Source organism: Aristolochia californica, unplaced genomic scaffold (genome assembly GCF_029961685.1).
Source record: "Aristolochia californica isolate CCGP_79_NKW_82.1479 unplaced genomic scaffold, dmAriCali1.0.hap1 SCAF_11, whole genome shotgun sequence".
Lineage (NCBI taxonomy): Eukaryota > Viridiplantae > Streptophyta > Magnoliopsida > Piperales > Aristolochiaceae > Aristolochia > Aristolochia californica.
In genome coordinates, this window is record NW_027181782.1 from 32,720,424 (window position 1) to 32,746,261 (window position 25,838).

The following is a 25,838-nucleotide window of genomic DNA, read 5'->3' on the forward strand; positions in this document are numbered from 1 at the left end:
TTGATAAATTTGATTTTTAAACTCAAAACTAAAATTTTCAAAAAAAATTATTAAAATAAATTTTAATCGATAATAAAATGGTAAGAGTAAGATTTTTTATAACTTATTATTTTAAATATAAGGTAATAAAAAGTATACCGGTACATTTATTTTTTAAACTCAAGTAAATTTTTTATATTTTTTCAGTTAATAAATATTTTTAATTGATAATAAAAGGTGTTGTAAGATTTTTAATTAACTAATGTATATTTTAAATAATTTATTATTTTTTAAATAATATGATAAAAATTATACAAATAAATTGTATTTTTAAACTCTAAAATAATTTTTAGGCTTCGAGACATAACATTTATTACTTTTCCCAAAGATGAATGTCCAATATTGTAGATATTAGGTAATAAAAAATGTATCTGATTTTTTTATTTTAAAAAAATATATTTAATTTTTATTTAATGACGTGTCAGCTTATATGGCAGATGACATAGTAAAATAATGACGTGGCAGACGACGTGTCGATCTATGTTTACTGCATAGATGACATGGTGACATATAAGCAATCAAAGCTTATGTGTCGCTTTTGACTGCACACATAGGCATTTGACCGGTCAAAGTTGGGTAGTTTTAGAAATATTTTAAAGACATCGGTATTTTTAAAAATATTTTATTTTAAATGGGTATTTAAGTGAAATTTTAAAAATATTTTATTTTAAATGGGTATTTAAGTGAAATTTTAAAAATATTTTATTTTAAATGGGTATTTAAGTGAAATTCCCTTTGAAAAAAGAAAAAAATTCCGTTGCCGGGACTTGAACCCGGGTCTCTCGGGTGAGAGCCGAGTATCCTAACCAACTAGACTACAACGGACTTGGTATGTTTGGCTTCACCTCTTTTATTAAGTCTAAAGAACCAGCCCGACCCTTCTCTCTATTAATTCTGGAAGGGTGAGGGAACTCAAGGCCAAAGCGAGGACTGCTCGCTCATCTTTCCCGAAAGACTGAGAAAGGCCTGTGCTTTCCACACAAATAGGAGGGCAAGCAATCCATAAGTGTATTGGGAGTAGCTTTCCCTAAACAGTTTTTTTATATTTTTTTAGGTGAAACCTGTTTGGATTCGATTAAATTTTATAAAGTTTATAAAATTTGGATTAGATTTTCTGCAAATTTCTGCCTCGTTATCCCAGTGTCGAACTTGATTTTTTTTTTTCCTCGCTTTGATTTCTCGTAAAATTCCTGCAGGTAATCTTCATCAACTTTTCCTTCTTCTTTTCAGAATTCTGATTTTGCTTTCTTTATATTTTGTCGTTTCAACGTCTCCGCATCGTCTCCTTGGAATCGGTGGAATTGACCACCTTACTCTCTAAATTTGTTTTAAGGGATGGAGTGAAGTTGAGCGTCTTATTCACTGAATTGAGCACTACTTCCTGAAATCTGGTGTGTATCTGTCAGCATCAGCTTCCATACCGATGTTACCTCTCGGAACATGTTGAGCACTACTTCCTTTCTCTCTCTCTTTCTTCTTGCCACATTCTCTCCACTCGCCGAGTGATCGAGTGATTAGCTTTCTACAAGAGATGACAAACGGTGGCTCAAATTTCGAATCAGAAATATATGTAGATGATAGCCTTTGCAATTCTATCCTTTCCGACACAAGAGACACCCTCTGCAAATCTCAGCTGCCCATCTCGTGTTCATGAAGCTTCTCGTCACCGGACAGTCCTCAACTTGCACTAGAATCTGTCCGAACAGTGCAGAACAAACAAAAGAGTTTGATTCCAGGTAAAAAAAGGTACTCATTTTTACATTCTTTAATTAAACAAGAGACTGCGAAGAGTTGTTGAAGGTTAGAGATCATACCATAGGCACTCTTTGCTTTCCTTAATGAATCCTTCCACTTACACCATCCCAGAACTAACGAACAAAAAGAAAAACAGAACTGGGTTAAGCGGATTGAGACTGTACAATGAGATACTGCTATCCTGCCAGATTCCTCTGGCTTACTGTCCTTTTTGTTGTTCTTGTGGTATACTTTTTCGTCCCAACTGTGGTGGTAGCCTTAGAGCTCTCTTTTTTAAGCGTTTTCAGATTTCACTACCTCTAACATCTTATCGCAAGATCTTCCTCTCTTTTCTTGTACTTTCGTCTTTCCTTCTACTTTCATCTTTCTTTCTACTTCCTCTTCTGTTACCAGTTCGTTGATATATTGCTTATTGCAATGTCATGGAACCTGATCTTATTGCTGTTGAATGCCTTATCTTGTTCACAGGGCTCAAATTTGTCGAGTGAATTAGTTGTAAAGGAGGCGTTCTCAAAATGGGTTAAACGGATGGATTATTTCAGTCACTCAGCATTCGAGAAAGCTGACAATGTGCACAAACCTTGTTTAAGGATAACAGTGGAGGCAGATCCTCTGGCAGGGGAATTTGTGTCTATTCAGGAAGCCGTTAACTCTGTTCCCGATTTTAGAAAATGTAGGGTGGTCATCTCTATTGGTGCAGGAATCTACACGTAAGACAACATTACTACTCATCTTTTGGTGTTATTTTTTTCCTATTACTTGATCTTACTGATAAAATGACAGAGAGAAGGTCATCATTCATTCATCGAAGCCTTACATTACCCTGGAGGGAGCAGGAGCTCACAAGACCATCCTTCAGTGGGCTGATAAAGCCAAGCAAGTGGGAAGCAATGGAAAGCCAATAAGCACTTTCAACACTTCAACTATCGCCATTGATGCTGACTACTTCATTGCCAAGAAGATATCCTTCAAAGTATGTAAATGATCCTTGGTTTCTTTTCACAAGACATCCATGATCCATACAATTGTCTTTTAAAAGCTCATAATCAAGCTTGACCAATCAATCTTTGCATTCGAAATGAGTGAGACTAGAACTAGAATTGCATATTTCCTTCTGGGGCTTTTAATGTGGTGGAAAATGAAAATGCAGAACACTGCACCACGGCGACGCTCAGGGGAAGAAGGGACGCAAGGAGTCGCTGTAAGGATTTCTGGTGATGCTGCAATGTTCACAAACTGCAAGTTTCATGGGGCTCAAGACACACTGTATGACCACATGGGCAGGCACTACTTCAAAAACTGTTACATAGAAGGCACAGTCGACTTCATCTTTGGAAATGGCCTCTCTATTTATGATAATTGTGAAATCCATGCCATTGGCAACAGATATGGAGCACTTACTGCACAGAGGAGAGACAATATGTTGGATGACACAGGATTCTCCTTCATCCATTGCAAGGTGACTGGCTCAGGTGCATTCTACCTTGGGAGGGCATGGGGAACATTTTCCAGGGTAGTTTTTGCATACACATACATGGACAAGATAATCACTTCTAGAGGCTGGGAAAATTGGGGTGACAAAAACAGAGAAATGTGAGTACTGAAGACAGATCCTTCATTTATTTTTTTGCTGTTCCTTTCTAAACTATTGACAAAAATACATGCAAAATTTTTTGTTCAAGGCTCATGATTTATGCCATTATCATTTATGCTCTTCTCTGTGGTGACAAAAGAACTTAGATATCTGGGTCTGTGCAGGACTGTATTTTATGGACAATACAGATGCACTGGTCCAGGAGCTGATTTTACTGGCAGAGTGTCATGGTCAAGAGAGCTAACATCAGAAGAGGCCAGACCATTCCTTTCCTTGAATTTTATTGATGGTTACGAGTGGCTAGAGTTACAATAAGTTCATAACCTGCTCATCTTTCACCAGGCTCAATTAACCTGGCCAAAAACCTTACCTCCCAAAATATGGTAAAGGCAATTTCTTGAATCCATGATTCATCTCACTAACTATATTTAAACTGGATATAAGTTTCTGGGAGAAGTTTTGGACGAAAAATATGATCTTTCTTTCATATTGGTCAATTATTATTGTTGGATTTTCCCATCATTCTACAAAAATTTAAAAAACAAGGCTGATTTAGTTGAAGTTACATCACATGTAGAGTTATTTACAACTGAAGAGGTAACTGATACTTAATTGTACTTCGAGTCTATATTTCTTGATCTATGCTATACAAGATTCCTTACTCCTCTGTCATTAGATTTAATTTTCATAACTGACAATGCAGATGTTGTTACAGGGCAGTTAACAATCAAAATAAAAAACAAGCACAAGACTTATCCAGATAGACCACACCTTGCTTTATCACAATATCATTGTCATTCTGAATGCAAAAACCATTTGATGGATTGATTATTATCCATTTGACATTACAGTTTCACAATCCAAACTTTCCTATGAACCAAGGGTGCTGTTGTTTTGCAACGGCTACACCACTATTGATCCATATTCAATTTACAAGTCGTCCACTCCACAATCTCCAAACACTCCTATGAACCAAGGGTGCTGTTGTCATGCAACTGCTACACCACTATAGGTCCATATTCAATTTACAAACCCTCACCTCAAAAATCATGTCTTAACAACTGCCTAACTGTATGGATTAATGAAAACTATATTCCTTCTATTTCCTTTGTATCACCTATTCTTATTGTCTATGTACATGTTTATTCTAGCTTGGGTTAGCAACAAAATAAGCCAAGGCACCCACTAATGGTGCATTGATGTAAGTGGTGGGTTCTGACTTGCGAAAATCGGCACGGTCATCCTCATAAACATCATCCTCCCCTGGACCTCCTACTACTGCACCAACTAGAATGTTGGGGTTGGGAGCAGAGGAGTTAAAATAGGCTGATCCTTCCTTGCAAGCAATAAACTGGGGATGGTCACCTACAGAGGGCAGTGAGGAAGCCCGGTGGTGGATACGTAGTGGGTACTTGCTTCCATAACCCACCATATAGGACATTTGATTAGGGTTATCCCCCAAGATGTAATCAACCTGCAATGTCAAACTAGTTAAAACTCTCTGCCTTTTCTGGTTTCTTGGACATCATCTGTTTTGAGTATCCATCCCTTTCATTTCCTACAGGTGATTGAAGTGTTGTTACCTGTCTTTTGGCTTGCTGCCGGAGCATCTCAGGGCCAACCACTATGTTCCCACAATTTACTGTCTGGGACGATTTAGCCAGAGAATTGGCATAGGCCAACAGGAGGAAAACAATGGAGGTTACATGCTGCATGTTGCTACCACCAGGTTTGTATATGAGACCACCAGGAGTGTACTCAATGTGAGAGGATGATGACTCTGGTATTAATGTACACATGAAACTGTCTGCTGATTGCTTATATGACTGGAGAGTATATAAATTTCCTTCAAGGAACTCCTGAGAATCTCAGATAAAACCAGCTTTATCTATATGAGCATTTTGACTTCAACTAGATGTTTTCAACTAGATGCAAACTGACCTTAGATACCAGAACATTGAGGCCAGCATGCTTATTATCCCACCCAAATTCATTAATATTGTCTTCTGCACCGAGTGTCTTCCCATTGTCTTGGATATAATTAAGGTATTTGTCATTCTGAGCAGCCCTCCTCAGCCAAGCAGCTCCCCACAGCAGTTCATCCTGCAAAATAAGAGAGTAAGTTCATCATAGTTGACCAACCAAAAGCTTTTGCTCCCACGAATGCAGCTTAGCTCTCTCTCCGATTCAATGAACAAAAGAAGAAAAAACCAGTAGAATCTTTACCTGATACCCATCGAAATCACAGTAAAATGGGCAAACGCCGCCTTTAACCCCAGGATTGTCACTGTATGAACCTCTGTAGTTATCAGCAAATTCAAAAACCTGAATTGCAGTCTCCAACAGTCTCTGTGCATAAGGTGGGTCGCGTGACCGGAACACCATCGAGGATGCTGCAAGCGCCGCCGCAGTCTCTCCGGCGATCTCTGATCCCGGGTTGTTCTCATCCACGGTATAAACAGTTCGAGGAGTGTCCATGTCCTCCGGTCTCTCCCAGCAATTGTGGTCACGAATTGGATCTCCAACCTGAAAACCAAAACGGCTCACATAATTTAACACGCATTGAGTTTCAGATTTGATATTAATAGTCAGACTCGTCTCACTGGATGGATACACCGTACGTGAAGGAAGTACACGGGAGTACGGGTGGAGGTACCTGTACGTAGATCCGACTAGGCTGAGCTACGGTCTTAAGGAGGTAATCGGTGGCCCAGCGAATGGCGGCCATGACGTCGGAGAGGTGGGTGGGGGGCATGAAGTCGCCGAACTCGACGACGCTCCAGGCCAGCATTGTGGTGGTGAAGCTCATGGGGAACCCAAATTTGATATTATCTCCGGCATCATAGTACCCACCTTCCAAATCCACTCCCAGAGCGGACCCGTCTGCCAATGCCGAATCTCCCCTCCACCTCAACCGCTCACTCGCTGGAAGCCGGCCAGATCTCTGCCCCTCAAAGAACAGTATACACTTGGACAGCGCCTCCGCGTAGTCATGGCGACTGGGTTCCACTCGCTGAAGCAGCAGCAGTAGCAGAGGAACACGAAACAGGAATCCACGAAGCGGAACAGTACTATTAGGGGACTTGCTCATAGTTAGCGAGAAAGCTGGTTGAACAACAGATATTAATGGCGGTATTTATAAACAACAGAGAGAGAGAGAGAGAGAAGGAAGAGTAAGATTACAGAGAGAAGTTCACGAGGAATGAATAGAAAGAAAAGAGAGGATTCGAAACTGTGGGTGAGGAGGGAGAGAAACAGTGAAAGAGACAACCGACATTACAGGGAAGTCGTCAGCTTATTCACATGCAGACTTAGCTTAGCCCACAACTGCTGGGAAATAAAGGCAGGGCTTCTCAGGCGCTTCTCAAATCCAATTCCTTTCCTTGTTAAAGAACAAAGTACCCGGTGGGCCGGGCTTCACCTTTTATTGCCGTGACGTGATCGCGACGTTTTTAGGTCACTTTTTAAATAAAAAGAATTGGGCCAGGACGAATGCAACCGCGAGAAGCGATCCCTTGGCTTTTATTTCCGGCAGTGAGCCCAACAAGACGTACAACACTTGAAATCGACGGTCCTGATCAACGGGTCACAGTTTAAATTAAAAGTAAAATAATAAACATTATTTTAGGATAAGACAAGAAAGAATGTGGGCCAACCAATGGGCAGGATAACGACAAGCCCACGAGCAAATTGACTAAACAAATCATTGTTAATCACAGGCCAGAATTTGTGTGGATTCAAGCCCGTGACCGTTTCTTGTTTTATTTCCTTGTCTTTTGCTGATTTAATTGAAGAAAAAACAACCTGTGGAGGGATACGTTAGTTCGGCGAACTCATAAATGGGTCCACAGTAATGGGACTAAGATTTGGGTCGGACCCTTTCCGGTCCAAGTGGAGAAAATGGTCCGGGTCAAATTCAAGTTGGTCATATTCTCAAATACAATCAGCCATGGCATTAAGGAAATACAAACATGGATGATATTGCGAGCACAACCATTTGAGAATATGATACATGAGAAACTAAGAAACGCATCCCATCTTATAGCTCCATCAGAAGCGTACCAAAAACACATCTACAGGAAACTTTCTTCAAAAACATTATCAAGACAGACCTAAGCGAGGGCTAACTTCTGCTGTACATGAGAAACATATCAACAGTGACGACGCCCATTATGTGTAAACAAGCACCAGCTTTTGCAAAGTCACTAAAATTCCATTTTTGGAGCTTGATATCTAGCACCACCGATGCTGCTTCCATAACCCGACTGGACCCCAGTGTTACCAGGGCAGTCTCGAGCCCAATGCCCACTTTGATTACATTTGAAACATTTACCACCACCACCACCATCTGCGACAGTGTTACTGTAAGAGGGCTTACAGCTATAGCTTCCACCCACTGGATGCAGCCCCTGCCCACTCATAAGATGGGGACAATTTTGTGAGTTGTGGTTCCCAGAGCCACAGTTGCCACATTGCACAGACATTCTGGCACCCCCAAAACCTGAACCGGCAACACCACTATATGGATTTCCTGCCTGTCCCACATGTTTTGCTGATGCCACTGCATATCTATCACAGTTAGCTACACTTCCTGAAGTATTTCCCATATGCTGCTGGCCCTGTTTCATGCCAATGCTGCTATATCCAGTATTAGTCATTCCAGAGTATGAAGCTGCCGGTGTTCCCTTCCCAACAATGTCAACTGAATCTTCCATTGGTGATTTTTCAATCAAACTCAACAAATACAAGCTCTCTTGCAAGAAGTTTACTTTCTCTGCTTTCACAACAGTTATCTTCACACGCTGCTCATCATTGAAAGCCTCCTCCTTCACTTTCAGCTTGAATAAGAACTGACTAAAAAGGACTCTCCTTACGATTTCCCCAAATTTTGCATCATCTTGTTCTTCGTATTTTAACAAATACAAGTCCTTAGCAGATATTCCCATAATCTCTTCACCACTTTCCTGAAAAGCAGTCACCCATGTTAAGCCTGTGTGATCCTGAATTTGAAGCTGAAGCAGGTACCTATAGTCACATTGGGGAAAAGATTGATCACACCTTTCACATTGCCACTTCCCATCACCATTGTTTGTAACCTTCTTGTTGCATTGTCTATCTCCAACCTGTAAGGGGCATGCCTCATAGCAAAATTTGTCCGTCTTTGCAAATGAAACAGATGCCTTCACAGATATCCAATCAGGCTTTTCAGATCTTCCAAGCCCCTCATCCTTGATTTGGGACACAGTTTTACGAATATCAACCCTTCCCATACCAGAAGAATCCCTGGAAATAGAGTGAGAAGCAGTGTGTTTTCCTTCTTTATCAAACCACTCCTTTAACATCCGTGCCTCTTGGAAATCAGGATTTATATATAATTGACTGGAAGAAATTGTGCCCACTGACTTCCCATTAAAATCATTAACTCTACCAGCCTTCACAGCCAGAACAGGAAAATTTCCAGAATCACACATAGTTTGCAGCTCCTGGCCTTCTGCATTACAGAAATTTCCCCATAGAGTTAACTCAACACTCCGACCAGACATATCCTTCAACTGCAAAGATCTTTTGAGAGTTTCAGTACCATTTTTCCTCATTATGGAACTTGATGGGTTGATGGAAGAAACTACACCGATGACATCCACCATGGAATTAGTCTCCATGCTCTCAATGTCCCCTATTGGGCGGAAATTGAAATTTTGTCTTGGTATTGTGTGGTCCTCTTCTATACAAGGCTGAATAGTGGAAGTCGACTCAAGAAAAATCTCCCACTCATTGTTGAGGTGGTTGAAATTTTTCTGCGCTGGTTTGAGGCTTCCCTTGGAGACCAAATACACTTTCCCCACCTCAATCTGATCATAGAACTGCTCAGCCACTGCATTAAAGCAGGTCACACGAATTTCTCCTTGATCAGAGTCTAGAAGATCAAATGAGAACACCTTCCCCTCTCCCCTTGGATTATTGTAGCGCCTAAGTTCTCCTTTAGCTGTCACCCGTGCCCTGATTGTCCACCTACCCTGATATGGGTTCAGAGCAGCAATAGGAATTATCCTGGCAGGGGCATCATTTTTTGCTATAGGTCCTCTATTTGAGTACATTGGAGAAGGTTGGTGATAGACTGACTGAGCAGGTTGTCCATAAGTATTAGAAGGAAGCCGTGATCCTCCTGCAGGTCCAGGATTACGAAGATTTGGATTATAGTTTCCCTTGTTTTGAGGCAGGTTACCAGAGAGTGGAGAGCCAACACCAGATTCTGCTTTGAAATAGGGAGGGGCTTCATTAGTCATGTTTCGTCTGGAGGTGGGACCAGCAAAAGAACCACCATGAGGTAGCACATTCGCAGTAGGGGGAGGTCCTCCAACCATGTGGTGTCCCGAACTCAAGCCACCAACTGGTGGACCACTGTAAGATTGTTGATTGCCAGTTGCCCGCCCAGACTGATCCATGGAAGATGGCTGTGCAGGCAAAGGGGGTCTTCCTGGTGAAGCAGCAGGCACACTACGAGGAGCACCCTCCGCATAGGGTTTAGGATCCCCAATAAAATCACACTCTTCAACCAATACCTCCAACTTCATAATAATAATAATCCTAAGCATGAGAAATAAAAAGTAAGTAAAAGTGGTTTCAATCCAGAAGGAATAATGTTTTGCTTCAATCAAATAATAATCAGATTCATTATGAATTCATCATCATGTCATCAAAGCCTCACTCCAATATGCCTTTATAGATATGCTTCATTCATTTAAGTTGCAAAATACTATGACTTCAATCGACCAAAATTCTAAACATTACAAACATTTTATATTCATAACAGCCATATGATGAAGAACAAAGTAAAAAAAGGGACAAGGTTAGAGCATGTCACTTTGCCATGATGAGATTAGGAGTCATCATGCAGGTATCTCAATGAAATTCTATGTAGTCCACAGTTCCCAGGAATGAATTGATTAAATTTATTGAGATGAGAAAGTAATCCACAATTTTCATGTAAGGCATTTCAACAAAAAAAAAGCACCACAACTTTTTAAGAACTATAGGAAGCTTTAATGAATCAATAAGAGAATGGAGCAAGAGCAAGAGGAAGGTAGGAGAAATAGAGGGAGATGGCAGTCGAGAGCAAGAGAGCTGAAGAGTGAGGAAAAGGGTGCAGGAGTGTGACAAGAGCTCTAGAAGGTGGCAAAAGTTGCGGAGGCTCTACCAATCAGGGTGAGGAAGAAGAATGGCACACTGTAATGAGTTGCAAGACGAAGAGGATGCTACAAGCAGGATGCCAGGATGCAGGCATATGTATGAACCTTTGTTCAAGGATCATCAGGCAGCTACCACAGTATATTCGATTTTGTGAACGAGAAAACGGTGGCAGACAATTTTGAAGATCAAGTAGCCAACTCTAGATGGCCAAGAGGCAGGCCAAGAAAAAATTGATCAGACAAGCAACATACTCAGAAAAATTAGGGGATTAAGCAAATGCATAAGAGACACAAAAACAGATCCTCAGCAGAAACTATTCGGTGTCAAAAAGACAAATATGATGAAACTTGCTGAAAGAAGGATGACTCATCCTCTGAAGGTTGAAACCTCCAAAGCTAGCAATAAGGAAGTAAACAATGAAAAAGCTCATAAAATATTCGCATGTCATGAAATATTTTTGTAGGAAATGCCAATAAACGAGACTCCATTCAAGAAACCCTACAATTTCAGAAAAAGTAAACCTTGTTATCCTACAGGAAACCAAGTCCCAACTCATGACTAAGTCACCTGTTAGAGACATATGGTATAAGCAGCGCACCAAGTCGACAGCTATTTACAATTTATTTAACATCGCAGAAATAACTAGCTTCTATCATCAGTTAAATGCGGAGATGTTTTTTCTAGTTTTTTTCTTTTTATAAATGTGATGTTATCTATATCTTTATGATACAATTCAGCAAGAGTATTCCATATATCCTCTCGTCATATGTTGTTGGGCATGAAACAGCAATTCACATAAACAACATAAAACACTCCAGCCTGTTTTTCCTTCATGAGTAAAGAAGTAAACATTTTCCTATATCTTTGACCACAAACAGGAAAAGTAAAAACCAAAAGGCCCCAAATAATTTTCTCAGATTTAAGTCCGAAAACGCTACATGACCTAATGTGCTACTAACTTCTCGTTTAAAGGAAAAGGAAATAGTAATTAACTCCTCCACTGCCCTCATACGAGATATATCTCCTTATATTTCCAATTTAACATCTCTTTAGAACCTTCAGCAGCTCGCCACGGAAGGGTTTGAATTTCAACTTCTTAATTCAACTTAAGAAGCTCACTAACAAATCGGCGTTCGACCCACTACAAGCAGTATCCAGAAACACAAGCGTTGCTGATAGATGAACAAAAAGAAGTAAAATTCAAAACTCACTTGCGATTCTGGATCACATTGCAAATGTACTCTATCAACTGAATAATCGACCCCTTCTTCAACCCACCGCCCTTAACGACCGCATTCATCTGAGTCGCAAGCATCGCTTGCTGGAGACTCACCCCATCGGACAGCACCATGCGGTATCGCTCGTTCGTGTTGTGAACCGTATTCACCAACCTGAGATCCACAACCTGAAGAACCGGCGTGACGTCCAACTCCCCCTCGGAGATCCTTCGAATAGAATCTTCCGTCAACCTAATAGCCATTTCCTGTTCAGAACAAACTACTTACCTATTACCCTAGAAACGCTTCAAGCCCTATTTATCTTGGCCCAAAAGAATCAGACCTCACAAAATCAATTCCCATAAAATAAAATAAAAGAAAAATCTGAAATTGCGCGATGAAATTGAAAGATCTCGAGTCGTTGAGTGATGAAAGATTTGGTGCAGGAGAAAAGGGGGGAAAAGTTCCGGAAGTGGGAGAAGCGAGATATCTATCAAATATTCGTAGCATGCGCGCGGAAGAGGGAGAAGGCACGATATCTATCAAATAATCGGAAGTTTGCGCGCGCAAATGAGCAAACTCCTAGGGGGGAAGCCCACTTCGGTGGTTCGTGGGACCCGGGACCTAACCCTAGTCTCCCGATAACTCAATCGCCTCCAAGTGAAGGCTCGAGATGAGCTCGCCGAAGTTTCCGAAATCTAAATTGTGAATCCGGAAGCCTTTCAAAGTAAAGAGATTATGTTTTTAATTTCATATTAATTTTTAGATTTACGAGTTTTTAATATTAAACCCAAAACCTCTAGACTATTTGGTCTGGACTATTATATCAACGCAATTTCACTTCAGAAGGAACAAATACAGTATTTCTTCAAGAAGAAACAGGTCTTAAAAATCAGGCACATCAGATTTTCTACAATTACAGACATTATTATTACATCGCTTAATTTGTGCTTTTCATTCGATTCAAATTTACAATTGAAATTTACAGGTCGATTATATCCCCATTGTGGAAATAATAATCCAACTAACTGTACACATTTGATTACTTCTGCACATTTATTCAACAATTCCAGCGGTTCCAAGAGAGAACAAAGCAGGCAACCCTGAACATTGTGAAGAACATAATAGAATGTACCTCGACGTCTTTTGTCATGACTGGAAGAGTGTAACAGTAGCTATATACCCATTTTTCATTACCTGTAAAGATTTTCAAATATAATACTTGACAAACAAATTTATGATGTAAGAGTACATGAATCAAGTAAATAGGCTTTAAGTTAGGAACTCAAACAAAGAACAAAAAAGTATGATCTCTTTCTCACCTCAAAGGCAACATCGTGATACCCATATACAAAAGTTGACCCAAAAGGGTTGCTTGTGGACCCATGAGTTTGGATTGCAGCTCGTCCACCATCTCCAAGGATTTCCTACAATCAAGAGATCATTCTATAATTGTTACAGTAGTTTTATTTTTATTTTTAATGTTGAATCCCTTTACCCAGGGTTTCACAATAGAAACCCACCATGTGACCATTGAAGCATAACTAGGAGTCTAGAGAAGACTGACATGAAGCATAACTAGGAGTCTAGAAGATTGACATGAAACAAACAATCATGAGAAAAACAAATGAAAATTTTACCTTCACTTGCTCCCACTTTGTGCTTGGAGTAATGGAATGCTTGGGAGCATTTCCATCCTGAACCGGTACCACAACTGTAAACAAAAATACAGGCATATGACCAAGTTTTGGTTTTCCAATATAGGAAATTATTCCAAGGATTATTCACCCCCAGCCTTTTTTAACGGTATACCTTCAGAGGTAAAGATCACAAAGTTGCATTTAGTGTATGAATTGAAATCTGCATGTCCTGGAAAGTTTGTATGCAAAACAAACTTCTTAATTTTATGAGTCTGCACATCCAATGGTATAATCTTGTATGAGATCCAATTGTCTAGCAGATAAATCCCCCCCAGAAAAAAAGTAAAATAAAAAGAACCAGAAAGAACACATAGAACTAATAAAGGAAAGTAAAATTACCTGGCCATCAAATAAGATGTCCAGCCCACAAGCAAAGTAATTGTAAAAATAATCACCGCACAGGGTTGTTCCAGGACGAGGATCTGAAGCAGAGTGAGTCATCATTTGATCCACCTACATAATTAAAACAGTAACTCTATTGAAGTAAGCAATAACTAGGAAAAAATAGGCATAATTGCTCATAAGCACAAATATAACAACCCAGATTTTCAGGAAGTACAACAACAAGAAGACATCCATCTCATTCTGCTGCATCTATTCAGAACTTTTTCTGAATTGAGAAAGGTATGTAAACACTAGTAGATATTAAACAAAAGTTTTTTCATTCCCTGATTTAGTTTAGAAAGATATGTAATGGTGTAAGTTCAGAACTATTGAAGATCTCAATCAATTCATAACTGCCAAGTAGGCCCCATAAAAAATCTAATCCAGTTATTCCAGATTCTTTAATCTAAATAATAGAACACAATAAAATTAATGTGCAGGCAAACAGTGGAACTGAGGAAGACTTGAAAAAGACCAATCTATCAATGTACAGGGCATGCAACAAGGTTAACAGGATGATGACTTTACAACCATGGGTAACAGTAACTTCTCAGTTGGCATGATTTTGAACAAGAAAACAGGCCCTAGAAGTGAAACATGCTACAATCTCGCACAGAAATGCTTTCTTACAGTGTATGTCTACTCAAATACAGATCCTCCTATCTGTATAATAACTCAAATATTAAGAACTGACAAGCCTAGTTCTAACAACTAACATTTCTATGAACTCTCTTGAATATTAGAGAGGTCAAACTTGAAAGCATGCAAACTAAAGAGATCTCAAAGGAATTACATATTTGAAAAATGAAAAATGCTCAGAGGATAAGAGAAAGAAGCTACTTGCATGCTCTCTTCTTTCTAATTTTTTTTAAAAAATAACCGAGAAAGAATCTCCAAACAGGACTTCGATTAAAAAATAATTATCAAAAAAATTGCATTTGTAAAATAAGAAAAAGTCCATTCAGCTTTATCTTTTTGTCTCTAAATATTAACCGAAACAGGTCAAAATCTCATGTTGATGACACATAAAATGACGTTAAGATGTTCTCCACCCAAACAAATTTAAACAGAAATACCAAACTTGCCCATTCAAACCTTCTTCACAAAGCCCTCAAAATCTGATAAACTACTCTCTCTATCCATAAATTATGAAACAATTTGCATTATAAGAGCAAGAGGTAATTCAAGTGCATAACAAGTTGGAATACTCTTAATGCTTTCAAGTACACTGCTCTGGAAATAAAAAAACAGATGTTTTTGTCTATTAGAGGCTTTTGTAAAGGATAATGTACTCTCATAATAAATAATACAAGCATATCTTTTGGGTAAAACTGTACATCAGTGAAAAACTGGAACCCACTATGACGCCTACCTAAACAAAATATCTCGTCACCAACTTCAGAGGACAGAAAGATCAAATAACATATCACCGACTTTAAAGACCAATATTTGTCCTAGTAAGGACATTGAGAACACATTGCTAACATTGTTAATTAAGATCACAACATATGAAACTGATCAGTCCCTCAAATTACATAAGAAAATGCAGCTCAGAAGGAAATTTTCTTAAAACCTTCTTCCTTGACTGAATTACATCAATAACTTCCATCAAAATTAAGACAATTAATTATTTCCCTTAGTGGTCAATATTCACATAGAAATATTTTTACATTCCCTAAAATCTCTCAAAGTTGACAATATGCCAATTTTGAAGTGCTGAGGAACTAACATGACAAGCCATTTACGGTGTAAATCTCATGAAGAACTGATGCAGGGTAATTATTGATGCACTATACCAGAATGTGGAAGAGTTAGCTAAAGAATATTTAAGGATAAGAGATCACCCAAAATTCTCTCATGTTTATGAAAGAAGAAGAAAGAAGGAGAGTCAATTTAAAAAGGCCTGAATTTCCTATTGTGGGCTAAGTTCCAAGAATAGAAAGTCTTAATTTCCTATTTCAAGCATGCTGGACTTAGATGTTTTAAATAGAGAAGTAACTTGCTGTTTTGGATAAAAGATTCAATTAAAAAGACCTTTCTAGTGGTAATTTCTTATTTTTAAGTTTCATTTTCAGCAAGTAGAATTTAGAAAGTCGCAATTGGAGTCTATTTCATATAATGGACAACACAGAAGTTTAGTAGTATGCTTATAAAAGGGCCCCATATGTAACCCAAAATTTACTTTTTTGCTAATGAATAAAGTTCTGGTTTTGTTATCCCTTGGTTAAAGTTATCCTTATTGTTTTTTTTTTCACAGTTTGCTATTTTCCTAATAGCCGAAGAAACCCTGCTTTCTGTCCTTCAAGTTTTACCCATCAAACTTGAATTCAAATTGTAGTTCTTTTTTGTTGTTGCTAAAATCTAAGTTACCCACACTCTAGAGGAAGCATTCAACTTGTTATCCCTTAAATCTACCACCATGTTGTGTCAGTATATGCAGTAAGACAACCTGAGCATGCAAGATAAAAGTCTTGGTCAATTTCACAGACAGAAGCAAGGAAAGTAGTTCACCTGCTTTTGATGGATACCACAAGGACGCCCTAACTCTGTCCACACATCCTGCAGCAAAAATATGGATCTAGGAATAAGGTAAACAGGAAGTAGAAGCAGAGCATACTCAATTACAGCATATAAAAAAACACGAAATTTACTTTTAAGCTTGTTAAAATAGATACACTTATCATTTCAAAAAAAAAAAAATAGATACACTTAGTTAATAAGAAATATTATTGAGATTAAAAATGAATCCCACCTGTGGTGATGCACCAAATGGAACATGTTGGCCCCCGATGGTAAAATATAGCTCTTCCCCAAGCTGGATGAAAGTGAGAGATAAATATAACAAAATAAAGTTAGTGCTTGTTAAAGATGATATTCATATTTTCTTAAACAAAAAAAAAAAAAAAAAAAAACAGAAGGATGACATCCATATTCTAAAAGAACACAATAAAACAATCTTGGATGCTACAAGCATGAACCAAGAATTAAAAAAGCTCAGCTGCAAGAAGGACTAACCTTAACATGCACTTCTTCCATGTACAAACTACCAACAGGTAGTGGAGGAGCCACAGCCTTACTCATAAGGGATCCGATACCAACTTTAGTGTCTTGGAACCATCATAAATACATACCCGGCAGGTTAATGGAGTTGTGCCATCAGGAAACTCTAGGGGCAACTCTGCTGCCACATCAATAAAACCTCGAAGAGCTTCAGCCAGAGAGATTTTAAACAAGCATAAAGAGAGGTAAGTGAAGGAAGGGAGGAGAAAAGGAGGAAGAAAAAAAGAGGTGCATACCTTCACCATCATGGCAACAATCTGTGTATTGTGAGGGTATGGGGAAAGCAAAGGACAATCCCTAAAGTCACAAAACCAATTTTCTATAAGCCCACCAAAAAGGAAAAAGCATAAACGAGTAACAAACACTAATGTCTACAAAAGAGGTGCTATTAACCAACATACTGGGTAGAAAAGAGTGTACACCCCTCTTTCTTTATCATAAATACCAGGGAAAGTGGGTCCAAAGAGTTTGTAGACTGCTACAAAGGTAGCAATGACAGAAGGACCGCTGAAAATCAGAAACAATGATAAAAAAATCATTCATAACTGCTAGACAACATAACAAATTAAAGATCAGTCAGTGACCTACCCAATCAAAGAGGTTGCATAGCGCATTTGAAGTCGTTTGACATCATAAACTTCAATAAGGCGTAATCTCTGCAGGGGAATATAAAGTAAGAGACCTAGATAATCCAAGTTGCTAATAAAATCACTATCAAATCATAACTGAGTCATTGTGTCAAAGATCTCTCAAATAGGACTCCAGGTCAACCATATGTTATGGTCTTGGGTTAAGTACCTATGTCTTCCGCTCCTAACAGGCCGGTCTTTTGGGTAGTATTGGCTAGGTGTTTAACATTTGCTATCAGAGCTAGCTCCCTCGTCGCACATTCGAATCCCGGAGGGGGCGACTGCGAAGGGGGCGACCTATGCGGAGTAGGCCACCCCACGTGCGGAGGGGGCGACCTTGGTGAAGTGGGCTGTCGCAAGTGGGCCGCCGTGGACGTCGGCCCGCAAATGAGGGGTGTGATATTATGGTCCTGGGTTAAGTACCTATGTCTTCCGCTCCTAACAGGCCGGTCTTTTGGGTAGTATTGGCTAGGTGCTTAACACCATACTTGGAAGAGAGAACCTCAAGTTGCAAAACTTACAGGGCATTTATGACTCCTGTTTTTTTTTTCTTTGAAATTTGATTAGACACTCACACATACTACACCTCATAAGTTCAGTGAGACTTGCACCCAAAATCTCCACCTATGAACCCCCATATGGCCATTGAGCCAAAGGCCCAATTCACCTTTTTTTTAATGTTTTAATCAGCTTATAAATTAATAAATATAGGCTGCCATGATAGTGGTATGTATTCTAATGAAATCATTATATAGGAGTGGCTCAATTATTATATGCAAAAAGTAAATGTTTCCTACACAAGCTTTCTAAGTACTCCTTAGCAACATACCAACACGACATTAAAAGACTCCAAACATGTAAAATGAATGGCATGACAAACTGAGGAGAGTAAACCTTATGCGCAATGATGGTCCTTGTTCTGGAAAAACAAGCACATACCTGTGACCACGAATCATAACGAAGATGGAACCCATGATCCGGAAAACTGATTACAACGTCCAATTTCAGGGGCTCCTATAAAAAATCAAACCATGACAATAAGTCACTCAGGAAACTTTCGTGAACCATGAGACTGACTTTATTTAAGAGCTCTCAAGTTTACATACTCTATGTACAAAAATGTAATTTACTTCATTATATTTACAACAATACTATTACATCTATTTTATCTAGGGGAGGGCATCTGATCGGGTTTCATGGGGAACCCAACCCACAAACCTCGGGTTCAGGTTTCAGGTTTCACCCCACGGGTCAGTGATAGGGCAGGGAGAAAAAACCCGTTTGTTTCAGGTTGGAACGGGTTTCCCCAAACCCGAGCAAGAAGGATGAGGCAAGTATATAAAACCAGGTAGGGACAGGGCAGGGATGGGGGCGAGGATGGGTCAAGTTTAATTCAGATTTAAGGGGATGGGGTGAGAATGAGTCAAGTTTAAGTCTGGTTTACGAGGGCGGGATTAGGGGATGGTGATCGGGTTGAGGTGAGGTTTCAGGCTTTTTTTGGATTCCGGTTTCAGGGTCAGGTTTGAGTTTTAGGAAGCCAGACCCAACCTGTGCCCACCCCTAATTTTATCACGAAAATTTGATAAAAATAAATTAATAAGTAAATAAAAATTAATTGTGAATATATAAGATAAGAAATGAATGTAGAATAAGAAGTAATCAATTTTTAAGTCATTCAATTCAAATCTGATGGTAAATTAAAAGTTGGATGCACCTAACTTAGATGGTCTGAAGTCCATATTCCTTTTTTTCCCATACATAAACATAACTTGAAATGCCAAAAAGAGGCTTTACCTTTCTCACAAAGCATTGAAACACATAATGAAAGGACCACTAATACAAGTTTCACAAAATGTTTAATACAAACCTCATCATGGTACTTGACATGGACCACATCATAAATGTTGGGTTGCTGTTCTACTTGAGCAAATGCTTCACATATTGGCATACCTGCAAGACAAATCATCCATCAGTGAGAATGGTGAAAAGGACAAAAGACCACTTCTTGACCGTAGAAAAGAAGATGCAGCAACTTATAAGAGTCTTAATTTTTATGGAAGGTTGTTACATGCACACCCAAGTATGTGTAATTATAAATCTCTGAGGTGAAGTTTTTGTATATCTCTACTTAGGTGAAGTCTAACCTTTGGCATGTTTTTCATGCAAAAGAACAGAACCAAATCAAAAGTAAAATTTTAGCAAACTTTGATCCTCAAAAATAATCCTTTTTCAGAATATCCCAACAAGTCCAACTACTTGAAAGCCAATTTCCATTTTTCATTAAAGTTCGATTAAAGTAGAGCACATGAGATTAAAATAAATAAATATAAGCTTCAATTGTCTCAAAAAGAACTTTTCAAAGCCCCAGAGTAACTTGTCTTCCACATTCCAAGTTAAATGTTTTATGCTAGATTGAATGGAAAGTACCAGGTTCAAGAATGTTATGAGATAAGTTCCTTGCAATGACTTATCTATACATCCCTTAAATTAATCCACTGATATTGTTATATATGATAGGATCAGGCCAAAGGAGTTAGCAGCCGATCTAGGATAAAGCAGGCAAATTAGTTCGTCTATAATAACTCAAGCTCGGATGTGCATAGAAGCGAACTTCAATTTCTTGAGCACCTGATCAAGCACATAGTTATGTACACAAAGTTGCAAAAGCTCATTAGAGATATCCATGATGTGCATGAGAAGCAAAATCATTAAACAGCAGTGGAAAATCAATAATCGAAAAAAATATAGGACGAGTGACGATGGCATAGAAACAGTTTCATGTTTAATTTTCTTCTTATAGCTTGCTAATTGTCATCTCAATGTGTATAAACCTCGATAGCCTCCAGTATCCAGGTAAACTAAAAAAAGTTTAGCATTTAATAATCACACTGAATCTCCTCTATTCCCAAAACATGATACTCTATTTTTCTATACAAGTCACACTTTTTGTTTGCAAATCACTCTCTTACTATGATTCATATCAATGGTACTTTCACTAGAAGAAATCGTTTCTCTCAAAGCTCTTACAAGAGATCCCTGATAGAGCATCTCTGAATTGCATAAAAGCGCAAAAGTTACAAGTTATAATCATGAATTTCCAACCCATCGAATTAACCTAGATTTTGAAAGGGGCAAGGGGTCAGACTCGCTCCTTTCTGTTTTGAGTGAGTTCCCCAGGACTCAATCCAGCTCTGGACTCCAGGTGAGCAGACCTGACCTGGGTTTTGAAGAACCAAGATCGGGTCTTGATTCCAGGTCAACAGAAGCCCTAGTTAAAACTAGGGGTGGCATCGAGCCGAGCCTGATTTAAATATTTTGAACTCGAGCTCGAGCCAAGCCTAGCCTCGAACCTAAAATTGTTATCGAGTTCGAGCCTAATAATTTTAATCGAGTTTGAGCCGAGCTCGAGCTTCAACATTCATTTAAAACTTTTCAAAAATTACATGTCTCGAGTTCGAGCTCCAACATACATTTAAAACTTTTTAAAAAATACATGTCAAATAAATAGTATATAAAATTATACATACATTTTACATAAAATTGGGCATGACCTCTACTTAAAATTGAGCATGAGGGTGGCATCGAATCCAGCTGAGTCTGAACCTTCCTATGTTCGAGCCAAGCTTGATTTAATGATGGGCATGACCTCTACTTAAAATTGAGCATGAGGGTGGCATCGAATCCAGCTAAGTCTGAACCTTCCTATGTTCAAGCCAAGCTTGATTTAATGATTTCGAGCTCGAGCTCGAGCTCGAGCTAACCTAGCCTCGAGCCTAAAATTGTAATCGAGTTTGAGCCTAATAAATTTAACTGAGTTCGAGCTAAAGCTCTAGCCGAGTTCGAAGTTAACCTATATTTAATACTCTATATAAAATATATGTCAAATAAACTATCTATAAAATTATGCATACATTAAAAAAAAATGATAGGGGAGGTTCGGGATTGAATCTCGTTAATGGATTAGAACCCACCAATATTAATCTTTTTTACCCCAAATATTGTCTAGCTTATTTTGTAATTTTTGAATCTGGCCATAAATTTACTATGGCCTCCTTAGTATCCCTAATTGAAAATTTATATTCTAGGAAAAACTAGAAATGTTTTTCCTAGGATACACATTTCCAAAAAAACCTTTAAATAGAATTCTATTATTATTTGAGACTTACTAGAAAATTACAATAAATATTTTAAAATTTTATTAGGAAAGTTAAATGGACCTCTTATTGCCTCTTATAGGGAAATAAATAAAAATTAATAATCAATTTAATATATTACTATACTTATCGATAAATTTTTAATCAAATAAAATGTCAAACACAAAATTGCTATGACAATTGCCTCATGCTAAAAGTATTATATTATAAACTGTCAAAAACTTATTCAAAATTTTTCTATACGGTTTTCTAGCTCATCTTGGCAAGAAAATCTTACTTAGAAAATTATATGATTTTTTAATAAGAATTTCTAATTAGAAAAATATTTTCAAAAAACATGAGACACTAATGGTCCCTATATTTCTACCAAAAATGTCTTTTCAACATTTATTGAAAAAACCAGTAATAGTCTCTAGAAACGTATCTTCTACTAAAATGTATTTTCAATTTCTTCAAGAGCCATGAGGAAGGGCAAAGAGTTTTTTTTTTTTTTTACTTGTTTATGATCTCGCACGTGTGACTTTCACACGTGCGAAATCGACTTCATGGGACGAGGGGGGGGGGGGGGGGGGGGGGGTGGGTGGGGGCAAGAAATTATTTCTCCCAACTTAGGTAACTCTAACTCTTCTCTGGTTTTCCGTCGAGACGACGGGGAGCGAAGGCGAGGCGCGGCGTCGGCGATGAAAGCAGCGACAACGGAAACAAAGGAGGCGAAGAAATAGGAGGAAGAGGAAGAAATCAGAGGGAAGGGGATGTAGCGGCCGGCGAGGAGCTGTCAACGGCAACAGAGCGGCGGACGAGAGGGGCACAGTGTCCCCCCGCCCCTCCCCCCGATCCCGCGACTCGCCCGTTAACAAGCCGGCTCGCGAGCTTTCGAGCTGAACCTTGATTTGATCGAGCTCGGCTCATTAACTCAAACGAGCCGTATCTGGATCGCGAACTCGGTTCGAGATCCAGGTATACCGAATCGAACCGAGCCAAAACAAAGCTGAGCTCGAGCCGGCTCGGTTCGAAGACACCCCTAGTTATAACTGAATCTTCTACCAAACACTTATATAACTCCTCTCTATGTTTGATGACCAAATCTCTATGTTCACTACAAGAGAGGAAAAACACCTACAACAGCAATTGGTCACCCACACCAACCTTCATTCATCTCCACCAACACAAAATCCCTCTCCACTTTGAGATCTTGCTAGTGTGGGTATAATAGTGCAGTATCTAAATGAAGGTGATGAATAATATGGAGATATTACTAAGAACGCTATGGACAACCCAGAACAATTTGGACCATTGAATTTTTGCTCACTAGTCATTGGCTATGCAATCCTTGTGGTTTGTAAGGAAGCATTTCTCTCTCGGGCACGACATTTGCTAACTTGGCAACGGGGCCTACATGGCCACATCCCTTTCATATTACATTACCAGATCTTCTTTACCCATCTTAACAGAACTTTCAGAAGGGAGATGACAGTAGGTTGCCTTCTCAGAATGTTGACGTATTGGAATTCATGTTGTTCTCTCTCATGGCAGACCGTTCCCATAATGGATGCCCTTGCAATAGACTTGCCTCGTTGATGTTTGATATGAATTCAAGTAAGAGGGTGTTTGAGAACAAAAAGCTTGGTTCACACAAAACAAAAAAAAAGAGCATCATGTTTAAGGATTTGGGGAGGGTCAGGTTGTTTAAGGAACACTCAACTCATTTCAGCTAACCGAGAAACAAGTGACTATCTAGGTTTAAAATCGATTCAAGTGAAGAAACTACAAACTAAGATGGCGATACCAAACAACAGGTCAAAATATTTATTTTTCTCAGCCTTCATAGCTCTTATCACCTCTTTTTATAACCATTTTCCCACTGTCTTCTAATGGTTCTGCATCTTTTTCTTTTCTCGATATCTACAAGAGACGTTGCAATTTTATCTGCCTAATCAGCTACTTGATCAAGTATGCAAGAAAATCGACCTTCCCTTCTGTCAGTTTGACATTAACCATCCAACCAGAGTTATCCAAGACAGATTGATCCAAGTGGTGCCGTGGAATCAGCTGCCCGTTCGTATGTTCTGATCCTATCGTCTGCAACTCTATCATCCACCATGAGGAGGAGATATTATCCCTCCGTTCCAATATACACATTATTATTGACTGCTAGACCATGGTCAATAAATTAAACCATCTAGCGCCACATTCTGTTACTGAGGTAGAGAACGTTTCGTTTTATCTCACAGAGACGAATTATACCACGCCTAATTCATACCTAATCGACAATGGCAATATTTGTCCAACAAAACATCTATCCACCGATCTCAGAAACATGACAATTTCCTCCGTGAAATGACCACATAAATATGCAAAGCCATTAACTTATACCATCATAAAAATAAAAACAAAAATGAAAAAGGAAACTTCAAATTAGTAATACATGAACACAGCTACCAACCGAGGGTAAAAGGTCCGATTCCCAGCCCAGGTCGAAGATCGAGAACGATCGCCCCCATTGCCGTGCTTTCGCACCTTCCTCGAGGTCTCTGCATCGTCTTTGGCCTTCAATCCTCCTCTCTTCCGTCGGAGTTTTTCGAATTTCGTCTGCGCTCATTACAGGAGCCGTGAGACGAACAGTTGCTAGTTGCGTGTTAGATTACGCGCAACTCTGCGACGGAAACAGAATTGCCGAATGCTGCGGCACCGCGTCAGCGTCACTCGCAGGAGAAATTACAACAGCTCTAAACACAGGGCCTGATTGAGGTTAGTGGCTAAGACATGGTGGACCATCTAACTAAACTAGGGTTCACGGGTGTAGTCACGATTAATACGTGGTCGCGGAGCCTAGATGGTACTGTGAACCGGGTCCACATAAAATACATAATCCTTTTCCAGTTTGGAAATGGGAGCCGACTCAGGGTCTTAAATTTCAAAATTGGATTAAAAGGCTTATAAATGGCTTATCTAATATGAAAAGTCATTTGGTACAAAATATTATTTCAGCTATCGATTATGATCAACGACTATCTTAGTCATTCAATCAACAGTTATCTAAGTCATCTGATCATGATCGGACTTTATTCCATTTGCAGCTATGAATCAATGGCTCATGTTCATCATTCACTGATAATAAGCAATGGAGTTTGTCCAATCCATGCGATGAGATTATATATGATATTTAGAAAAATAATTGTTTCACTAAATCTAAGTTATTAAACATAAGTAAATATTAACTTAATTGAATATTTTTTTAAATGATTGACTTTAATTTAAGAAAATAGATACAAAAATTACTCATAGAGCATGCAATCATACAGAATGAACAAATATGAATATGTAATAATTGTAACAAAATATTACATATATAAACACAACAAAGGAGTGTAAACCTAAGTCTTAATATAGGCATTAATTTTTAATTTAACTAAAGCATTTCAACTATAGTTAACTTAAATCTTAATTTCATCTCATTTTGTATTTATTTTAAATCTTAAAAGGTTTTGTCCACCAAGTGGTTCCGTCCACTACTAATGAGTTAAGTACTTTGCTTTTCGCACTTAAAATACCAGTCTTTTAGGTTATTAAGCGTTTGATATGGTATCAAAGTTGGGTACCACGTTTTGCGTTCAAATCCCGAGTAAAATGGTAGGGAACGGGAACGGTGGGTGTTAGAGTTTACTTCTCATAAAAAAAATAAACAACCTGAAGTAACATTGAAAGTCTTTAAACAAATATTACTGATGTATAATAATTAATTAACTTATGCTTAAGTATCTTACCAAATTAGTCATCAATAGTTAATTTGAAACTAAACAAATAAATTATAACTAGATCATCATTTATAAAAAAATTTAATAAAAGGGTCCCTTTTAAGTTGATTATTAACTAAAAAGTAAAACGAATAAAGAGGCATCTTATCTTAAAATTATTTTTGTGATGGATTAAATTGTAAGGTTCTCTGGCCCAGACCCAAAATTGTTGGTTCGTAAATGGGTTCAAATAAAATTAAAACCGGTACATGGCATTTTCGTAAATGTTTGTGCTCGCAGAGGGTCTTCCTTTCGATCGGTTTTCTATGAGATTACCTCCGTCGCCACCTGCTGCCGAGCGATGGCTCGTGTACGTTTCCATCT

The 25,838-nt window shown here is 38.6% G+C and overlaps 3 protein-coding genes, 1 non-coding gene and 1 pseudogene across 7 annotated transcripts; 1 reads left to right on the forward strand and 4 right to left on the reverse strand.

The window, feature by feature from the left end:
• Positions 1 to 791: 791 nt before the first annotated feature.
• TRNAE-CUC (transfer RNA glutamic acid (anticodon CUC)) lies at positions 792 to 864 on the reverse strand. Its single transcript has one exon. It is a non-coding gene; the product is annotated as a tRNA-Glu (tRNA).
• Positions 865 to 1,348: 484 nt separating this feature from the next.
• Positions 1,349 to 5,039, forward strand: LOC137944855 (probable pectinesterase 53). Of its 4 annotated transcripts, none has more exons than XR_011110860.1 (6): positions 1,349 to 1,785; positions 2,263 to 2,504; positions 2,578 to 2,767; positions 2,945 to 3,387; positions 3,553 to 3,771; positions 4,953 to 5,039. XR_011110860.1 is itself a non-coding variant. In XM_068790628.1 (5 exons), exons 2-5 carry the CDS (start codon positions 2,323 to 2,325, stop codon positions 4,954 to 4,956), a joined length of 819 nt encoding a protein of 272 aa, XP_068646729.1. In that variant the 5' UTR covers positions 1,349 to 1,775; positions 2,263 to 2,322; the 3' UTR covers positions 4,957 to 5,008. The 4 variants fall into 4 exon arrangements, 1 of the variants encoding a protein (XP_068646729.1); XR_011110859.1 differs by having other exon boundaries at positions 1,349 to 1,775; XM_068790628.1 differs by lacking the exon at positions 3,553 to 3,771 and having other exon boundaries at positions 1,349 to 1,775; positions 4,953 to 5,008.
• Positions 4,176 to 6,561, reverse strand: LOC137944854 (endoglucanase 23-like). Its single transcript, XM_068790627.1, has 5 exons — positions 6,045 to 6,561; positions 5,615 to 5,914; positions 5,330 to 5,491; positions 4,972 to 5,247; positions 4,176 to 4,862 (listed from the first exon to the last, which is right to left on the reverse strand). Exons 1-5 carry the CDS (start codon positions 6,477 to 6,479, stop codon positions 4,536 to 4,538), a joined length of 1,500 nt encoding a protein of 499 aa, XP_068646728.1. The 5' UTR covers positions 6,480 to 6,561; the 3' UTR covers positions 4,176 to 4,535.
• An 840-nt stretch (positions 6,562 to 7,401) lies between these two features.
• LOC137944856 (replication protein A 70 kDa DNA-binding subunit A-like) lies at positions 7,402 to 12,294 on the reverse strand. Its single transcript, XM_068790629.1, has 2 exons — positions 11,788 to 12,294; positions 7,402 to 9,973 (listed from the first exon to the last, which is right to left on the reverse strand). The coding sequence occupies exons 1-2, from the start codon at positions 12,054 to 12,056 to the stop codon at positions 7,594 to 7,596; spliced, it is 2,649 nt and encodes an 882-aa protein (XP_068646730.1). The 5' UTR covers positions 12,057 to 12,294; the 3' UTR covers positions 7,402 to 7,593.
• Positions 12,295 to 12,678: 384 nt separating this feature from the next.
• Positions 12,679 to 24,349, reverse strand: LOC137944552 (PHAF1 protein At3g51130-like; annotated as a pseudogene).
• Positions 24,350 to 25,838: the final 1,489 nt, after the last annotated feature.